The following is an 18,831-nucleotide window of genomic DNA, read 5'->3' as shown; positions in this document are numbered from 1 at the left end:
GAATTCTTTTTGGTTCTAATTTCAAATTTGTTTGAAATTGTACATTCCATGTATGTAGTACCGTAGAATATGTGAAACTCCTTCAAAATTAAAATAAAGCACAAAAGAAATAAAACAATACAAATTAAACAGAAAACAGGTTTGGGGGGGGGGGGGCTAAAACCCTAAACCTGCGGCGGCCTTTAGTCGCGGTTGGCCAGAAGAACCGCGACTAAAGGTCCTCCGCCCCGACGGCCGCCTGGCGCCCACGTGGACGGGCCTTTAGTCGCGGTTCTTAAGCAACCGCGACTAAAGGTGAGGGCCTTTAGTCGCGCCTATTTGGTCGCGGTTGCGCAACCGCGACTAATGGCAGTTGCGAACCGCGACCAAAGGCCCTTTTTCCACCAGTGCGCTTTCATATGCCATATAAGAACTCTGTACAAATTTCGGCCCCAACCTTGATGCCTAAAATTATTTTTCTTCATAACCTATGTAAAGTGCATTTTTGCCACTTGCACTACCAACCATATTTCTAGCCATGGTAAAATCCTAAAAAATTCAGATTGGCCTTATGATGCCTAATTTGATCGATGGTAGGAAGCTCGTCCACGTTTTCTTCTGATTTGTGGGAATTCAGACGTACAAACCGCTCCGTGGATGTTTGGTGGATGACGTTGAAGGGCTCAAAGTGTTCGGATAACGCGGTCCAGACATTTACGAGCGATTTGATGATCGGCGTTGGAGATGCCCTTATTGTTAATATAAAAGATAATGTTTCACACCACCAAATCTCATTGAAATAATTGCAACTGATTCCGCAACAACTTGCCGGGCATAAATAAAATCTTTATATACTTTATTTATGTTATTATGTAAACAGATGAATATGAATAGAAAAAGGTTTGGGGAGTAAAGTTTTGCAAGCCCGTCAATATGTACTACTCCTAGAAAAAATAATTAGTAGGAGTTTAGGGGAAAGGCAGAGATGCTCTACCACGCAGCAAATCGCCAGCCGTGCAGATCGGAGAATCGCAATCCGATCCCAAATCAGGCCCCAGCACCAGCGTGCCCAACGTGGCGCCGGCAGCGGGGCACACGACACCGCTATGGAAATGGAATGCAAGTCAACACACCTCACTTCCACTGTTTGCCCGTCCCCACTACCAGCCTAGCTACATACACGCACCAACCCATGGGCCATGATCCACCCATCCCTCCATCCGTCGCGGTTCCCCCTGCTGAGCTCCCGATCTCTGCTCCGAGGCGTCGGCAATGGAGGTGCTCTGCATCGGGACGGCCGACACCAAGCTGGAGGAGCTGCTCTTCCTCGCCACTCGCCTCCGCTCCAGCCTCGCCGCCTCCGCCTCCGCCTCCGCCCCAAAGGTACTGCTACACTTACACTGTCCGCCTATCTTCTCGTCCCCGCCTGCAACTAGGTGAGGAGTTCAGCTATCCATTCGCATGCTTGAAGCGATCGTCCAGAATGGGGTGAACACGCATTTGGCGTCACCTACTTTAGAAACTACTATAACTACAGTGCAGTTATGAGGGAGTATTCCTTCACTGAACGCAGAAACCGGAGTTCCTTCTCTGAACGTGCAAACTGCGTCATAGCATTGGGAACTACAGTAGCAGGGTAACATATGGATTATGCTATTTCTCATCTTGTGTTCTTGGAACTAGTTATTATATTTCCGGTTGGTAATTCTGGGATTGCCATATCATAAAAAGAGCGATGCTTCTAGATTTGAAGTTTAACGAAATCATGTGATCATGCGCTCTTCCGGTTCAGCAGTTGTGTTGCGTTTTTAGCCTATGGAAATTCCCTGTGGCTGCTTATTGAACAGGTGACAACAGATGCCATGTCTAATGTTTTGCTCAAGGAGTTCTTATGCAACTTTCACCAAAGTACATTTCCTGCTTAAGGCTCAGAGTACATGAGTCCTTCATTAATTTGTGTTATCCACATACAATAGCCTTAAATATCGATCGTCTACTCTCAGTAATAGACAATCATTCGCCAAGTATCAACAATTGCTACTCCCTACGTTCCATAATTCTTGTCGTGGTTAAACATTGGAGCATCCAAACTGCTGAAGCAGGACACATCTTTATGTGCACCTGTGTGTAGTGCACCCTTGGAGTTGCCCTGTAGGTTTATTATTTGTTTTGTTAACTCGAGCATAACATGTGGTCTATTGAAATGGTAGGTTAAAGTAAGCATAGTGGATGTCTCCACAACTAAAACAGTACCAACACAAGATTCTAAAGATATTGCAGTTATTGCAAGAGATACAGTTCTCTCATGCCATCCGGATTCCAGCCAGCAAGATCTTCCAGATGACAGAGGTGAAGCGATTGCGCTTATGTCAAAGGCCCTTCAGAGCTTTCTGAAAAACAGATATGAGGCCGGCACCCTGGTTGCTGCTGTTGGCCTAGGAGGAAGTGGAGGAACCGCACTAATTGCCCCTGCTCTAAGATCCCTACCACTTGGAGTGCCTAAGCTTATTGTATCCACTGTTGCTAGTGGCAATACTGCACCCTATGTTGGAACATCTGACTTGGTATTGTTTCCTTCAGTTGTTGACATATGTGGAATAAACAGTGTCAGCCGTGTTATATTGTCGAATGCTGCTTCAGCTGTTGCCGGATTGGTATGTGGGATATTAATGGCTTCCAGTGAATCAGATGAAACAGACACAAAGCTGACTGTTGGAATTACAATGTTTGGTGTTACCACACAATGTGCAAATGCGGTCAAAGATAGACTGAACAAAGAAGGGTATGAGACGCTTGTATTCCATGCCACTGGTGTCGGAGGCAAAGCAATGGAAGAACTAGTTAGAGGTGGTTTCATACAGGTAATTAATACTTTCATGTGGTTTTGTACGGTTTTGCCCTTGTCTATTTTTCTATAAGATTTTGTTCTTGTGGAAACTATGTTTTTCAGTTCCTGAACTCTGATGGTAAACTCATTGCCAGACAGAAACTCCACTGGTGTTAATTTACTGTCTGTAGAGTTTTTCATCTTACTTCCATTTGGTTGCATGTAGGGTGTATTGGACATAACAACAACAGAAGTTGCGGATTACATTGTTGGAGGTATCATGGCATGTGATGAGACCAGGTTTGATGCGGTTATAGATAAAAAGATTCCTCTGGTTCTCAGTGTTGGGGCCTTGGATATGGTTAACTTTGGAGCTCATGATACAATACCTGCTGCTTTCTCAGACAGAAAGATCCACATACATAATGAACAGATTACACATAGCATATTTTCCTATTTTGGACCTTGTTTTGCTTCCTAACTTTACTTGGTCTTTGCCAAATTTTATTTATGATGTATATATTTGCTAATTGCTATGAATACTGAATCATAAATATATTGTTAGGTTAGCACAGTGATATGTTTACCAGATTAATATGCTAGGATATCATTACAGACAATGCTATTATGGTACCAAGAGTAAGGTTGTGGATATATGTACATAGATTGGTAGATATATAAGAGAGGGGTAGGATGAAGGAAGAATTCACATTTTTAAAAAAACAGGTGTCTCTAACAACACGTGTCCTTCTGAACAAGAGTCTCTAACAAGTAAATCCATAGACGAGACATAGTCTAGTCAAACACTATTTCTAACAACCCAACCTATCCCTAAAACAGTATCTTATCTTTAAAGACAGATCTATCGTTATACTTGAATACTCTTCTTATGCACTGCCCACGAATGTGATCCAAATTTGTGAGATTCGACATGAGTGCGCACAGGGTACATGAATGTGATAGAGCATACCGAAATATTGACCACGGCCAAATTACGCAAACGAGAAAAAATGGCAAAGCTGGCCGCGAATTTTTCAAGCACAAGAGCATGACCTCAGAAGAGTACAACGGATTGTCACTCTCCATTCTCCACAACCCTCTCAGACCTTTTGGGACCCTTGGATCCTGTCTCTATAAAAGACTATTGAGCTAATCGAACATAGCATCTAATCCTCTGTTTCTTGGACCTTGATTTGATTTGCGCAATTGCTTGCATTGAGATCATCTGGCCATCTCCTTCAAGAGTTTATATAGGCTCCCACTTGTCCTCTTCTAAAGCAAGTAGACTACGTGTCCTAGTAGGATTCCTCGGGGTACCACACCTGTTTGAGTCCTAATAAGATTAGGATTAGAATCGCCATATTCAGTTGAGAAAATCCATCTGTTACATGCAAGCTGTAATTATTACCTTACAAGTATGTACTTTATGTGCCTTTATTTATGAGGATTTCACATTTCCTAATTTTCTTGCGGTGAGTAAAAGACCATGTAATTCTTTCAGATTTCGTTGATGCGGACGACTGTGGAGGAGAACAAGAAATTTGCTCAGTTTATTGCTGACAAGCTGAACAAGTCTTTATCTACAGTTACTGTTTGCCTTCCACAGAAGGGCATCTCTGCAATTGATGCACCTGGAATGCCGTTTTATGATCCTGAGGCTACATCTGCACTATTGGATGAGTTAAATACTCGTCTTGTCAAAACTGAGAACAGACAGGTTTCTTCATGTTACATAATATGTTAGTTGCATCGCTAGAATATGAATAGAAAGGGTCATCGAATGAACTAAGCTGATTGGCTTGTTGACAGCTGAAGCTGCTTCCTTATCATATAAACGATCCTGAATTTGCCAATGCCTTGGTGGATGCATTCTTGAGTATGGATATAAAGGCCTCTAGTGCCATAACTCAGAAAAACAACATGGTCCTACCAAAGCAAGACACAAATGAAAAGGAATCTTCTTCAGGACAGAAGACTTCAGATAGTTCTATCATATGGAGACCCCCAGTGGATTTCCCTGATGCAAGACCAGGTTAGCGGTGATTCTGTTCCCATCTTATGCGCCCAAATTTTATTATGCCCACACAAACAGACTGTTTATTGAATCACTTGTTTTAGTTTCTTACAAAAAAATCGTGGAAGGTTATCTGGTATGTACCTTGTTATCTGCTATGCCACCTTACAGAAAATCCTTCAGGGTGAAGTTCTTATTTCGTTTTTGTTCTCATGCTTCATACCTAGGCTTGTCAGAATTTTTGTGTCTCCAATGATCCAAGAGGTCAAGATAGTTGTGAGTGACAACTCCTTTGGGGCTGTGCTTCAAGCATCTGTAGTACGCTTCACCGTTTGATGTTGTCCACCTTTCTCTAATCTTAGTATCATGTAATTATTGTGGGGTTGTCTTGGCGAAGACCGCAAGCACTGGCCCAAGGGCGCACAGAAATGGTGCCAGCACTTAGGCACAATTCTGACTTGGGAACAGAAGTCTCTATTCAAAGAGATTTCATTGTGTTCCAAAGGATTCATGTAGTCCTGAAGAAACTCAACGTAGCTGGGGATGAGCTCAACATGCACATGGGACAAGCTCGGCGTACATGCCTAACCTTTATGATATCAACCACAAAATACTTGCTATTGTCACCTATTACCTCTCTACTGCGCCAAATCAGAAATGTTCGGTGTCACCGCACGTGTTCGCTGACAAATTAGGATTAACTCCAGCTGTTAGTAAGTGCGCTAAGTTTTAGTCTATTTGCAGTACAGTATGATTTTACAAAGGGGTAATGTCAAAACTCTAATGATCTTACACATTATAGTACCCGTGTGCACGGATGAAATAACTGTCAAAGGTCAGAAGTTTGGCATTAGATTCTAGGGCATAATAAGCATTCCGAACCCTCACGTGATACCACACAAGTTACATAAATTTCATAATTTTATTTCCAGCTCATTGTCTCCTTGTTTGGCATGACATGTTAAAGGGCGTTCGTCATTCATTTCAGTTCTTGAGATCTATTGACACAATTCTATACCCTAATGATTCTAATTGCTCACTCTTCAATGATGACAGAAACTTTGCAAAAAACAAAGTCAATACTACATAAGTTAAAGCAACAAATCGGTGAGGGTATTCCTGTAATTGGAGCCGGTGCTGGTACGGGCATATCCGCGAAGTTCGAAGAAGCTGGTGGGGTTGATCTGATTGTGTTGTACAATTCCGGGAGGTTTCGTATGGCTGGAAGGGGCTCATTAGCAGGGCTCCTACCATTTGCTGACGCAAATGCAATTGTACTTGAGATGGCCAATGAAGTGTTGCCTGTAAGTTTTTTTAGTAGTGGGGTTCATTCTTTTGTTTTTCTATTATCTGACTTGAGTATAGCTGGAAGTTAATGAGGTGCTAATTTAGGTCGTTAAAGAAGTTCCTGTTCTTGCTGGGGTTTGCGCTACTGATCCATTTCGTAGAATGGATTACTTTCTTAAACAGCTAGAAGCCATTGGATTTTGTGGTGTCCAAAATTTTCCTACGGTTGGTCTGTTTGATGGGAACTTCAGACAGAACTTGGAAGAAACTGGAATGGGCTACAGGTATTGATTCACCACATCCTTATTTTTCGGATACATGTGTTATCCATGCCATGGCATGGACATAATATGCATATGAAAAATTCTGGGCTGAATGTAGGATATGGATTCTGTTTCAGTGACTTCACAAATCGTAATGGTTAGTTTCCTTATTTAGTTTTCTGCTGAGGGCAAGATTTGCATGTCTGAATTCTGAAATCTTGCTAAATTCCGCATTTGAGTGTGTGTCCAAAGAAATTATGTTAAATTGATCTTGGTCTTTTGCCAGCATGGAAGTGGAGATGATCTCAAGGGCTCACAGCATGGGTTTCCTGACGACCCCGTATGCTTTCAATCCAGAAGAAGGCGCTGCCATGGCCAAGGCCGGAGCGCACATTGTAGTCGCGCATATGGGCCTCACAACAGCTGGATCGATCGGCGCAAAGACGGCCGCCACATTAGATGACAGCATTGTCCAGGTTCAAGCCATTGCCGATGCCGCGGTCGGCGTCAACCCTGACATCATCGTTCTCTGCCATGGAGGTAAGCAGTCTCTGCTTCATGCAGACCTCAAGTAACAGATATGGTGTCTTGATAAATCATGTGATTCTGATGCACAATTCCACCATCAGGTCCCATATCAGGGCCCCGAGAGGCGGAGTTTGTCCTGAAGAACACGAACCGGGTCCATGGATTCTACGGCGCCTCAAGCATGGAGAGGCTGCCGGTTGAGCAGGCCATCACAAACACCATGAGGGAGTACAAACGCATGTCTCTGAAATGAGGTTCGGTGGCTTTACCAGGTGGGCGGATGAAGCGCGCCCGGCGTTCGTCAGGCTGTTGTCACATGTAAATTGTTACTGAAGGTGCCTTGTGCGTTTGAACATATAATAAAAGATACCGACGAAACTATAGGGTGTGTGATGTGGCATGCCGTCTCGTTGGTCCAGGCGGTCATGCATTACAGGATGCCCATCAATGAGATATGATCTTTTCCAGGCGGTCATACATTACAGGACGCCCATCAATGAGATATGTCTTTTACAGGACGCCCATCAATGTTTTTCACTAACCCAGTTAACCGAATAACCTTTTGCCCTTCCTTAGACCAGCTAATGAGCCCATGTGTTTCATGCTAAACAAAATCGCTCCAATAACATTGGGTAATAAGCAGCTATGAGAAGCTCTACCCTAAAAAATATGAAAATATGAGAGGCTCCCCATAAGTCCAGAAATTCCGTACTCAGGCACACATAAAGGCAACAGCATGACAGAACGCGCGACACAGATACACAAAGAGCGTACCCTCAATTTGAAATAGCAAGCTTACAGAAACAGTAAGGACGCCCAGGCCTAAAGCTTCTGGATTAATAATTCGTCAACTGTCGAAGTATGACCATGCTACGTGCTACTCCCTCTGTTCCAAAATAGATGACTCAACTTTGTACTAACTTTACAAAGTTAGTACAAAGTTGAGTCAAAGTTAGTACAAAGTTGAGTCATCTATTTTGGAACGGAGGGAGTACATTGGAGAAAGCATGCAGCATATTGCTTGCTAATCCCACAATGCTATCATCTGGACTGTAGCTATAAAGGATAATCTTAGGTGTTTCTTTTAGGAGCAGACCTGACACGGATACTAGGCATACTACGCGAACTACCATTACATTTGTACACATTGTCAGAGGCAAGTAAGGCCTTCCAGCGGCGTTCAAGAGGCAAGCAACATGTCACCACCCAGTTCATCAATGGCTTTGTCGAGCTTGGACAGCATATCTAGGGAAAGCAACAGTACTTAATCAATACAAGTGTGTGAAACGAGGTTCAGTTAACATAAATAAAAATACATGGAATAGGTTTTCAAATTGGCATGTGTCAGTAACAGCCTAAGAAAGGCAGTTATTTATCAAGCATACTAATGTGCAAGAATATTCCCATGGGAAGGAGAGAAAACATACCATGAAAAGAGTCATCCCCCACATATGTCTACAGCAGTAAAAGTAAAACAGAGCATGTTAGGACATACAAGTTGGTTTGGAGGCTTTAAGAACAACCAAGGCAGAACAATTTTGACAAGCAACATACCTCTATCCCTGCCAAAATATCACGTGTTACGTCACTAACATCAATCTCTTTACCAGCACCCTTTCCTTTATCAGCAACCGAATTTCCACCGGCAGCTGCAGTAGCAACAAGCATTGCTGACAAGTCAGAAAAAGATGGAATGAAACCATCACAAAAAAAGTAGCAATGTAATAAAATTATCTGTACCATCAAGCCGAGTGTCCAGTATGTAGGCCTGCAAAATTTGCAAATATTAAGAAAATTTCCTTGGAGACCACTTGTGGGATTTACAAATAACCAAGCATTACCTTTTCAGGAGCATGATCAGTTATAGTTGCTGGAAAGGGTCCTCCATCTGTGTTACATGTGTGAACAGTTATTGATAATGGACCAGCAAAATTCAAAATGAAGATATTTGTGGTTTCAATGTCAATTTATCCTATCATGATTTGCCGACCTCTCTCAATTTTAACTGAACCAGAGTAACCCTCAGGGAAACCAGAGTAACCCTCAGGGAAGCCAGAGCAACCCTCAGGAAAACCAGAGCAGATGCTATTGATATTTGTAGCAATGGGAGATTGAAGAACAGGCTGATCTGGTTCCATGTGGTAGCCAACAGCAGGTGCATCTGTCCTGTGATCAGAAGTTGGCTCCTCAAAGCTTACCGCTTCATCAGGCCTAGGCATAGAATATGATGTTAGCAAAGGAAGTATTCCCGCAAGCTACAGACGTGGTCATTTTCTTTACTTATTACCTGTATTGAAGTCCATTAGAAGGAATATATTCAGATGATGATGAATCTTCATGCTCACACATATAGTCGCTTCCAGATGGCATGATATCCATGGTGTTGCTTGAGAGTTCCTTTAAAGTCCATCAAACAAATGCATTTCGTGTTTGAGAGAACATAATACTTTACAAAGTGAAAGGAAAATCATGCCTAATACAGTAATACTTATTTTTACTTGCTCTATCACTCTTGAGAAAATCTAAGCTAACACAGTAGTAAATATTATTACTTGACTCCCATGTAAGCAAACTTGCACCAATGCATTCTAAATTGGGCAGAGATAGTAACTAGCACCACTGCTATGGCATAAGTAAAGTACCACACAACAAAGTGATCAACAAAAATAAGCGAAATTCAGTAACACGTAGTCAGTATGTGAAAATCTGAAAAGCATCCTAAATAGTCTTATCCAGTCCATTATGGTACTCCTGTTCACACATTAAAGCAGGCAAGCAGGGAGGCGCTGTATACCATAAAAAAAAAAGGGCAACCTGGTGCATGTAGCTCCCGCTTGCGCAGGGTCCAGGGAAGGGTCCGACCACTTTGGGTCTATAGTACGCAGCCTTTCCCTACATTTCTGTAAGAGGCTGTTTCCAGGACTTGAACCCATGACCTCATGGTCACAAGGCAGCAGCTTTACCACTGCGCCAAGGCTCCCCTTCTCGCTGTATACCATCGATAAAGAAATAAATAAAATCCTTCAAGAAAAGTGCAAATTAAATAGTACTTCAGAAATGGTCGTGAGCATTTTTCAAGGTTGTTGATCAACCTCTACTAGTATTTTATTTATTGTGAATCTAAAACTGCTTCAGATTATTTTTTATGTACAAGATAAAACATGTTTATCTTATCCAGTAAGTTCACATGCAAAATAAGCACATAAAATGAAAAGGTGTCACAACAGTACTACAGTATTAGCAAGCCACTGGATACAGAGACAGAAATCATAAAACACAAGAGAGCATTCCAATGAACACAAATACAAGAAAGAAGTTTGTATGCATGGCATGCGGAATTGTCTCCAGAGACATACATAACTGTGCTGAGCCACATATGAACAGCATCTGAAGATAAGAGAAGGATAGGAAATTGCACCTTCACACTATTCAAGAATGATTCTGCATCACTGAGGCGAGCGAAACGTACAGCAAACTTCTGGACCTGCAGAGAAATCGGTGGTATATACATTTTGCCAATAGAAATGTGTTCTAAGTAATTTTGCGTGTAGAAGCATCCATGTGAGCAATTTGCAACAAAGAAATTCCTTTTCATTCAACTAATCAGTCATCAGAATCACATTTAGCGATGCAAGGAAACATGCCTGTTTGGACCTATCACAAAAGCTCACGAACACCACCCTGCTCCCTCTAACTGGGCACTCTGTCACGCATGCAACCTGTGGCCATGAGAAGTTGAGGATAGACACATAGTGCTCCTCCTGTGCCATGAAAATAGACCTCAGCGTTGAGTTGTTCGGACAGAAAAGAGAATGTATGACGAAACAGAAATGAACATTGCGTTCAAGTTCGCAGCGTATCCTCATTTCTCCAACCTCCATAACTTCTATCAAATAATATTAGATCAAGAATTGTAAAAAAAAAATAGCAGTGGGAGAATTTGTGGGCAGATGAGCAGTACTTAGGTATGAACACAATACGTCAATACCACATGCAACCATGAAATTGTTCAGCCGACACAATTCAGTTCAAACTTTCAACTTAAGGAATTTCCAGGGTTGCCCCTTATATACATTATTAGGGGCCATAATGCAATGAATACCAATCTTGCTCTGACCAAAGTCCATAAATGATTCAAGGTATTATGTGTTTTCCTCCACATGTAGCAGTTCGGTGACATGAAAGTGAGAACTACTGGGTAACACCCATGCAGAGAGTTCTTCCACCTTTGTGAGCATTCATTGTTGGCCTTCCACTCGCATCACCTTTCTAGCATTGTGGAGTAATTCATTATTTCCAAATAGAACTATAAGATGCAGCACATTTGTAGGTTTCCGTGTAGAACCAAAAGGTCCTAAACTAAAATAGTAAAACTGATGCACAACGAATATAATTGCGCATAATACAACGATCGATGCAATTATACGAAAATATGACGAAAAACTATACTACATGAAAAGATGCAGCATCATGGTTGGCTACGACAAAATAAACAAATGTGAACAGCAATAATTGAGGAAAACGACATTAAATCGAACAAAATACAACACAGCATAATCTCACAAACACTGAATTAATTGTTTGGGTAACCTTTGGGGCATCAATCAGTTCTACATGCGTATTTTATTTCAAACGTGAGGAAAATCAACTGAGAGCCAGAGGTGGTTAACTGGCTATGATCCTGTCTAGCAATGTTGTCACAGTCAAAGTGCTAGCCAACAAACAACCATGATTAATAGTATTATTTACGCTCCAACACAATGCACAGACACACAGTCCATATCGCAAACTCTTGAAACGAATCAATATCAGAGCACCAACACATGGAAGAGCAATGCTGGGTGCCTGGGTCACCAACCGCTCGATCTAATGCAACAATCTTAGAGCTTCCAAATTACACATGTGCACAGGTCGACCCATGCGTGCGCTCGGAACCAGCATCCTCTGAGTTTTAGAACCAAACCAACTAAGAGCAGAAAGTTCTGGAACCAACTAATTCAGCAGAAATGGGTCGGCGCACGGAAAAAACCTTAACCCCAGCAGTAACAAGCATTTTTCGAATGCGATCATCAAACATGCTTAGCTAGAGGGCAAGCAAACAAACATGTAGCAACGCATTCGAAAATGAAAGAGGAGGGGGGAAGGGGGCCGGCGCGGTACGGACGTAGACGACGTCGCCGATGGAGACGGTGAGGACGCGGGCGGCGAAGGAGTGGGTGGGGCGAGAGATGCAGAGGGCGGCGGGGGAGGCGGCCAGGAGCCAGGTGCCCTGGTGGAGTTGCTTGCCGCGGGATATGTAGCGGAGGCCGGGGGGCGGCGGCGTCGAGGGGGCGCGCCGCGGCTTCGCGAAGTAGCGCGCGAACTCCACCTCCCACCTCTGCCTCCGCCGCTTGCCCCCCGCAGCCTCCTCCGCGCGCGACGTGAGCCGCTCCCTGCTCCTGCCGCCGGCGCCCGCCATGGCGACGACGATGACGCCGAGAATGCGGTACGGAGCGTTCGCCGTTTTGGGGGCGTTGGGGTTTTGAGAGCGGAATTCGGTGTTGAATGGTGAAGGTGGATGTAGCAATTCGCTTGCGTTCTCAGCAGGTGTTTTTTACAATACAGTCCTGAACCAAATGAAAATTGCACAATGTGCTAAAATGGATATCTCTACTCCTAATGGAGCAGTTGGTAGTCTCGCTTCCAGGTTTTTTTTTGTCCCACCACTTTCGTTTGGTTTTTTTTCGTAGGTTAACCGTCGTAGATTTTTTTCGTCGCCTCCCCCACTTCATCGGTTTATTTTCACTTCACCCTCTCATACAACGAAAAAAACTGAACGGATCAGAACTTTCCATACTGACGCAAATTATTTAGTAATGTCTTTATGTAAAAGAATCAATCACAATCAATCTCTAAAGATCAAATCTAAATTAATTAATCTTCATAACGTTTGTTTTCTTCCGAATCATGTCCATAACTTTCCTTCCTTGTTTGGGCAGAAACTGTTAGGTAGCAGAGATCAGGAAGCTTCCTATGAGTGTAGTAATAGAAAGTATTTTTCTTCTTAATGATTCGTTTCCATACTGACACAAATTATTTAGTAATGTCTTTATGTAAAAGAATCAATCACAATCAATCTCTAAAGATCAAATCTAAATTAATTAATCTTTATAACGTTTGTTTCATTCCGAATCACGTCCATAACTTTCCTTTCTTGTTTGGGCAGAAACTGTTTGGTAGCAAAGATTAGGAAGCTTCCTATGAGTGTAGTAATAGGAAGTATTCTTTTTCTTGATGATTCGTTTTCATGCATGATGATAGTAAATTAGGCCAACATTCACCACTATTTATCAACGTCATCAATCGTATCCATTCCTATCAGTTTTAAGGGAATCTGCTCGCTATGTCTTTTTTAAGGGGATCCGCTCGCTAAGTCGTCGCCGCATGTTATTTTCACAAGCAATTCCCCTAAAAAAAGGTGTGGGTATTGGTAGTTGAACGCCCGCTAGGTTTTCCGCCTGTCCCATCCTCGCGTTGTGCCGCCGCCACCCGCCGAATTTCCAGCCGCCCGAGCCCGTTAACTTCGCCAGCCATCGGGTCGACTGCCCCCGCCCCAAACCCCCATCCCCGAGCACTAGCTATCGCCGCATTGCCGCCCCAAGCTCCACACCACCGGGAACGAATCAAGCGCCGTCCCGACACCGCCGTCGCCGGCCCAGCACCTCCAGCCTTGCATGGACAGCTTCAATGTGCAGTCTCCCTTGCTGCCTCACCTTCTGCCAGCGCATGCAGCGGCGGGGTTGGACGCGTGCGTGCTTGCTAGCTTGCTCTCCGTGCGTACGTACTTGCTCTGCGTGCGTCGCACCGGCCAATGCGCATGATGCGTGTGTGCCTGCTTTTCTGTATGTGTATGCCAGCGTGATGCGTGTGTGCGTTGCTGTGTGTGTATGATATAGATGGCCCGAGTGTGTGCATGATGTGCTCTGCTCTCTGCTGATCTATGTGTTAGTGCTCCTGCTATATGTTCATGACATACAAATGAAATTTCTGTTAATCTTCTGACATGTTGAGTTGGTTCTCTCTGTCTTCTGAGGGGGTGAATGCAAAGCAGTCTATTAAGCCAGGCATTATTGCTGAGCTAAATTGACAAAAAAATATTGGTAGCCATAGTTGTAGTTTAAGTAGTAGCGAGTTGTCTGATATGTATAAAGAGCCTGTTGCAACTGAACCCGTTGCTAAATTGACAAAAAAGGTCGCCAGTGTCACTTGATATGTATGGGAATATTAAATGTATTATTAACATGATTAATATTGAACTCTTAAAGTTAATGTGGCCCCGTTGCAACGCACGGGCGTTCTTCTAGTGAACATAGGGTTGGAACTGGTTTTTAGAGAAATTTTTGGCCTTTTTAAGAAAACAAGTATGTTTGTATCCAAATCATGGAATAATACAAAGTCCTTCAGCACGCTAGTACAGATTCTGACATGGCAGGTTCTCTAGAAACTGAAAAAGATGTTGGACTTATCAACATTTACCGGTTGCCCCAAAGCGGCACAGTAAGAATCCACAACTGATTTCAAAGACTTGGCATCGTAAAAATTAGCTGGCATGAGGATAACGAGTCCTTAGAAGAGTGAAGATTGGTGATAGCAGGGACATCTTTGCAAACATTCGCTCTAGAAATATTTTCATTCTCGTCAGCATGCGTAAGAAAGTAGTCCGACCCTCCGTGCATAACAAATATAAATAAGGAAATAAAGGATTTCCATGCATTAAACCTTTTGTAGGTTTGAAATCCTCACTTTGTTGCATGTTAAATCGGACTTGGTATTTAACTGTGGATACACATTACATAGTAAAAATTGACTCAATTCTTCTGGAAGCCAAGTTTCAACATAATCCCCTTTAAGAAAGACCACTCAACCATATCAACAATGCATACCAAGTTTGATAGTATACAAACCCTCCTTGCCTTATCTCTTGTTTTTAATTGCATGAAAGCACTCATAAGCCAGTAAAGCATTGTTTGTAATTATTCTTCCAGTCACAAAGCACTTTGAGTTGACTAATATTCTCTAGCAGAAAAATCCTTCAAACGAGTATCCACTTTTTCTGCAATAATCTTGTCGGCGTTCTGCGAATGGGGGTCCCCAAACTTGCCTGCCTGCGGCCTGCGACGTGGCTCAAAGGGGGTCCAGCACGGCCCATCTTCACCAACACAAGACTCAAGACCCTCGTGAGGGGCCAAGCCTCGCGGGGCGGACGACGTGGAGCTTCCTCAGGCGCGGCCTCGTCAGGCTGGCTCACGAGGAGGCGGAGAAATCAAGGCGGGGTACCTCGCGAGGTGCCCGTGACGCAAGCCATGACGACTCAGGGCGCCAGGTGGGTGCCAGCCCGCGCAGCGTCCTCCTTTCCTCTTTGGTGCAAAGGGAGCAAGCGCAGCCGCGGAGTACCGAGGCATCAGGCAAAGATTGCCATTTCGGTGCAACAAGACCAAGACCAGGAGGACTACGAGACGGAGGTCACCGTGGAGCCCAAGACGGCGTCATCACCAGAGCTTTGCGCAGGCGAAGACTACTTTTGTCAGGATAGCTGACACTTGCTGTCCCCCTTCAAATTAGCCCGCCATTGTTGGCTCCCTTCCCGCTCAATATTTGGGAAGAGGACCAGGCCTCTATAAATAGGACCAGCCGCCCACAGAGCAAGGGGTTGGAAAAAAGGAAGGGAAGGCTCGATAGAGAGGTTGGAAGCATAGAGTGAGAGAGAGAGAAAGGTGACTGAACTCCTCCCAGCAGTTCATCGCCCCAGCCAAGAGCAGACCCTCGCGAGGCTGTTCTCCCTTGTATTGTTCATCATCATCAGCCCCAAGAGGCAATCCACCCACCACACACTGGAGTAGGGTATTACACCACAACGGTGGCCCGAACCAGTATAAACCTTGTGTCTCTTGTGCAGTTCTTTCAGTAGTCTAGATCCTTGCGAGACGGAGAGGTAGAAGACGTAATCTTCGCGCGCACCCCAGAGTTCGAACCTTAAGGGTCTGTCGAAACCCGAAATCCGACATTTGGCGCGCCGGGTAGGGGTGCGCCGGAATTCGTCTTCCACCGCTCCGTTCTCCTCCGACCATCACGCTCATGTCTGACGCTCGACGAGCCCGCATGGAGCGTCGGGCCGCCCCCGAGCTCGTCCACGCCGCAGGGGGCTCTCCTGCGCCGTCCCATCGCGCTACACCAACACCCCCGGTCGTCACGGCCCTCCTGGGCGGCTCGCAGGCGCCGCCCACAAGTCACCACGTCAAGCCGTTCGTCCGCCGGGTCAGCGCCACTTCCACGCGGCAGGGGGCTCCCCTGGATCGGGCGGCGCCCGAGACCGGCCTGACCCTTCAGCTCGGAGGACCACCCCTCCAACTCGGCCTGCTCGGGCGCGCTCCCCATGCTGTGCACCCCCACCATCTGCCAGGTGGCCGTCACCAGAACCCTCGTTGACGGCGGCGCGGGTCTCAGCGTGCTCTCGGTCGAGGCCTTCAACCTCCTCCACATACCCCTGGAACGACTGCAACCCAACCGACCCTTCTCGGGCATTGGGGGCAAGTCGTCTAGTTCCTTGGGGCAGATCCGGCTCCCAGTGACCTTCGGCACCTACGACAACTTCCGCACGGAGCTGGTTGACTTCGATATCGCCCCCATCGGCCTCCCCTACAACGCCACCCTCGGCTACCCAGCGCTGGCCCAATTCATGGCCGCGACGCACCCGGCCTACAACCTCATGAAGATGCCCGGGAGCAGCGGTGTCCTCACTGTGCACGGAGACACCGGGGACGCGCTGCGGGCGCTCAAGCTCGCCTTCAAGACGGTGGTGTCGGCACAGCTCGCCGACTTGGAGACCCCCGGGCCCAAGGGGGCTGCACCCGCCAAGAAGAAGCAGTTGTTCACCCAAGACAAGGCAGAAACCAAGCAGATACCCGTCGATGAGGACGGATCCACCGATGCCACTTTCACCATAGGCGCCCACCTCAAACCCAAGCAGGAGGAGGCCCTGGTCGGGTTCCTGCGCGCAAACAAGAAGGTATTCACTTGGGAGCCGGACCAGTTGGTAGGGATCCCCAGGAGTGTAATCGAGCATCACCTCAACGTGTGCCCCAACATGCACCCTGTGAAGCAGAAGGCCAGGGGGCAGTCCATAGAAAAGCAGGCCTTCGTCGTCCAAGAGACCCGCAAATTAAAAGCCGCTGGGGTCATCCGCGAGGTCCGATACCCAGATTGGTTGGCCAACCCTGTCGTTGTGCCAAAGAAGGGAAGGAAGGAGCGTATGTGTGTCGACTTCACCAACCTCAACAAAGCATGCCTGCAAGATCCGTTCCTGCTCCCCCGCATCGACCAGATCGTCGATTCCACTGCGGAATGCGACCTGTTATGCTTCCTGGATGCCTTCTCCGGGTATCACCAGATCAAGATGGCGGTAGAAGACGTCGAGAAGACAACCTTCCTAACCCCGTGTGGGGTATACTGCTACACGTGCATGCCATTCGGGCTGCGTAACGCAGGGGCGACCTTTCAGCGGCTGATGCACATCACCTTGGGCCCGCAGCTCGGGAAGAATGTTGAAGCTTACGTCGATGACATTGTGGTAAAGTCTCGGGAGGCCGGGACCTTGATACAGGACTTGGAGGAAACCTTCGCGAGCCTCAACGCAGTGAACCTACGGCTCAACCCAGAGAAGTGTGTGTTCGGAGTCCCCTCGGGCAAGCTCTTGGGTTTCCTCGTGTCCCACCGAGGCATCGAGGCTAACCCAGAGAAGGTCAAGGCGGTGGAAGACATGAGCCCGCCAAAGACTCTCAGAGAAATGCAGAAGCTCACGGGGCGCGTGACCACGCTAGGGCGCTTCATCTCCAAGTTGGGAGAATGAGCCCTGCCCTTCTTCCAGCTAATGAAGAAAAAGGGGCCCTTCGAGTGGACTGAAGAGGCCGACAAGGCGTTCCAGGATCTCAAGAGATACCTGACCAGCCCACCGGTCAAGGTGGCTCCACGCCCTCAGGAGCCCCTGGTGCTTTACCTCGCCGCCACTCCCTACTCCGCCAGCGCAGCCTTGATGGCAGTCAGAGAGGAGCGCCGAATCAAAACCATGGCAGCAGCCCGGGACAATGCAGAGCAGAGACAAGGAAGGCCAACAGAAACCGCCACCGCGGCTGAGGAGGATCAGCAGCCGCAGAGGGGCGCACCAGAGGCGGAAGAGGCCCCTCTTCCAGATGGCCAGTCTCAGGAGGCCTCATTGCCTCAAGAGGCACCACGGTCTCCGGAAGGAGCCACCAGCACTGACGCACTCCGCCTCATTGAGCACCCAGTGTACTTCGTCAGCACAGTGCTGCGGGATGCATGAGCACGGTACCCCATGTCTCAGAAACTCCTCTTCGCGCTACTGGTGGCTTCGCGCAAGCTGTGGCACTATTTTCAGGGTCACCCCATCAAGGTCGTCTCGTCATACCCCCTGGAGAGAGTGCTCAGGAGCCCTAATTCAGCTGGAAGGGTCACTGAGTGGAACATAGAACTACAAGCGTTTCAGCTCGAATTCAGCATGACCAGGGTCATCAAGGGGGCAGCGTTGGCGGATTTTGTGGCAGAGTGGACGGAGGTGCCAGGCCTCAAGGCCGACGAGGATCGGTCCCTATCCCCGGGAAGCGAGGCGCCAGAAGGCTGGGTCATGTACTTCGATGGGGCGTTCTCCAGGCATGGCGCTGGAGCTGGGGCGGTGCTTATATCGCCCACACAGGACAAGCTCTATTACGCCGTGCAACTCTGCTTCCAGCAAGGCGAAAATGTCTCCAACAACATAGCGGAGTATGAAGGTTTAATAGCGGGCTTGAAGGCTGCGGCCGCCCTGGGAGTGAAATGCCTCACCATCAAGGGCGATTCGCAGCTCCTAGTCAAGTTCTCCAACAAGGTGTACGAGCCGAAGG

At 46.4% G+C, this 18,831-nt stretch overlaps 2 protein-coding genes across 3 annotated transcripts; one reads left to right on the top strand and one right to left on the bottom strand.

The window, feature by feature from the left end:
• The first annotated feature begins 1,129 nt into the window (after positions 1-1,129).
• Positions 1,130-7,373, top strand: LOC119330077 (toMV susceptible protein tm-1(GCR26)-like). Of its 2 annotated transcripts, none has more exons than XM_037603191.1 (9): positions 1,130-1,362; positions 2,190-2,840; positions 3,033-3,239; positions 4,308-4,523; positions 4,616-4,838; positions 5,877-6,124; positions 6,213-6,391; positions 6,489-6,527; positions 6,657-6,797. In XM_037603191.1, exons 1-8 carry the CDS (start codon positions 1,252-1,254, stop codon positions 6,508-6,510), a joined length of 1,857 nt encoding a protein of 618 aa, XP_037459088.1. In that variant the 5' UTR covers positions 1,130-1,251; the 3' UTR covers positions 6,511-6,527; positions 6,657-6,797. The 2 variants fall into 2 exon arrangements, with proteins under 2 accessions (XP_037459088.1, XP_037459087.1); XM_037603190.1 differs by lacking the exon at positions 6,489-6,527 and adding an exon at positions 7,000-7,373 and having other exon boundaries at positions 1,141-1,362; positions 6,657-6,910.
• Positions 7,374-7,621: 248 nt separating this feature from the next.
• LOC119327337 (protein POOR HOMOLOGOUS SYNAPSIS 1-like) lies at positions 7,622-12,377 on the bottom strand. The gene is made up of 10 exons (XM_037600459.1): positions 12,063-12,377; positions 10,543-10,659; positions 10,317-10,382; positions 9,186-9,295; positions 8,889-9,109; positions 8,740-8,786; positions 8,639-8,666; positions 8,453-8,547; positions 8,326-8,353; positions 7,622-8,143 (listed from the first exon to the last, which is right to left on the bottom strand). The coding sequence occupies exons 1-10, from the start codon at positions 12,354-12,356 to the stop codon at positions 8,079-8,081; spliced, it is 1,071 nt and encodes a 356-aa protein (XP_037456356.1). The 5' UTR covers positions 12,357-12,377; the 3' UTR covers positions 7,622-8,078.
• Positions 12,378-18,831: the final 6,454 nt, after the last annotated feature.

This window comes from Triticum dicoccoides, chromosome 7A (assembly GCF_002162155.2).
Source record: "Triticum dicoccoides isolate Atlit2015 ecotype Zavitan chromosome 7A, WEW_v2.0, whole genome shotgun sequence".
Classification (NCBI taxonomy): domain Eukaryota; kingdom Viridiplantae; phylum Streptophyta; class Magnoliopsida; order Poales; family Poaceae; genus Triticum; species Triticum dicoccoides.
Note: the sequence above shows the minus strand (reverse complement) of the source record. Positions and strands in the feature narration are given on the sequence as shown.

Coding starts and splice junctions, on each gene's coding strand:
- LOC119330077 (XM_037603190.1), top strand. CDS start 1,252: ATGGAGGTGCTCTGCATCGGGACGGCCGACACCAAGCTGGAGGAGCTG. Junction 1,363..2,189: donor CCTCCGCCTCCGCCCCAAAG/GTACTGCTACAC, acceptor TTGAAATGGTAG/GTTAAAGTAAGCATAGTGGA. Junction 6,125..6,212: donor TGGCCAATGAAGTGTTGCCT/GTAAGTTTTTTT, acceptor GTGCTAATTTAG/GTCGTTAAAGAAGTTCCTGT.
- LOC119327337 (XM_037600459.1), bottom strand. CDS start 12,356: ATGGCGGGCGCCGGCGGCAGGAGCAGGGAGCGGCTCACGTCGCGCGCG. Junction 9,296..10,316: donor CATTCTTGAATAGTGTGAAG/GTGCAATTTCCT, acceptor TGGACTTTAAAG/GAACTCTCAAGCAACACCAT. Junction 8,548..8,638: donor ACTGGACACTCGGCTTGATG/GTACAGATAATT, acceptor TTGCTACTGCAG/CTGCCGGTGGAAATTCGGTT.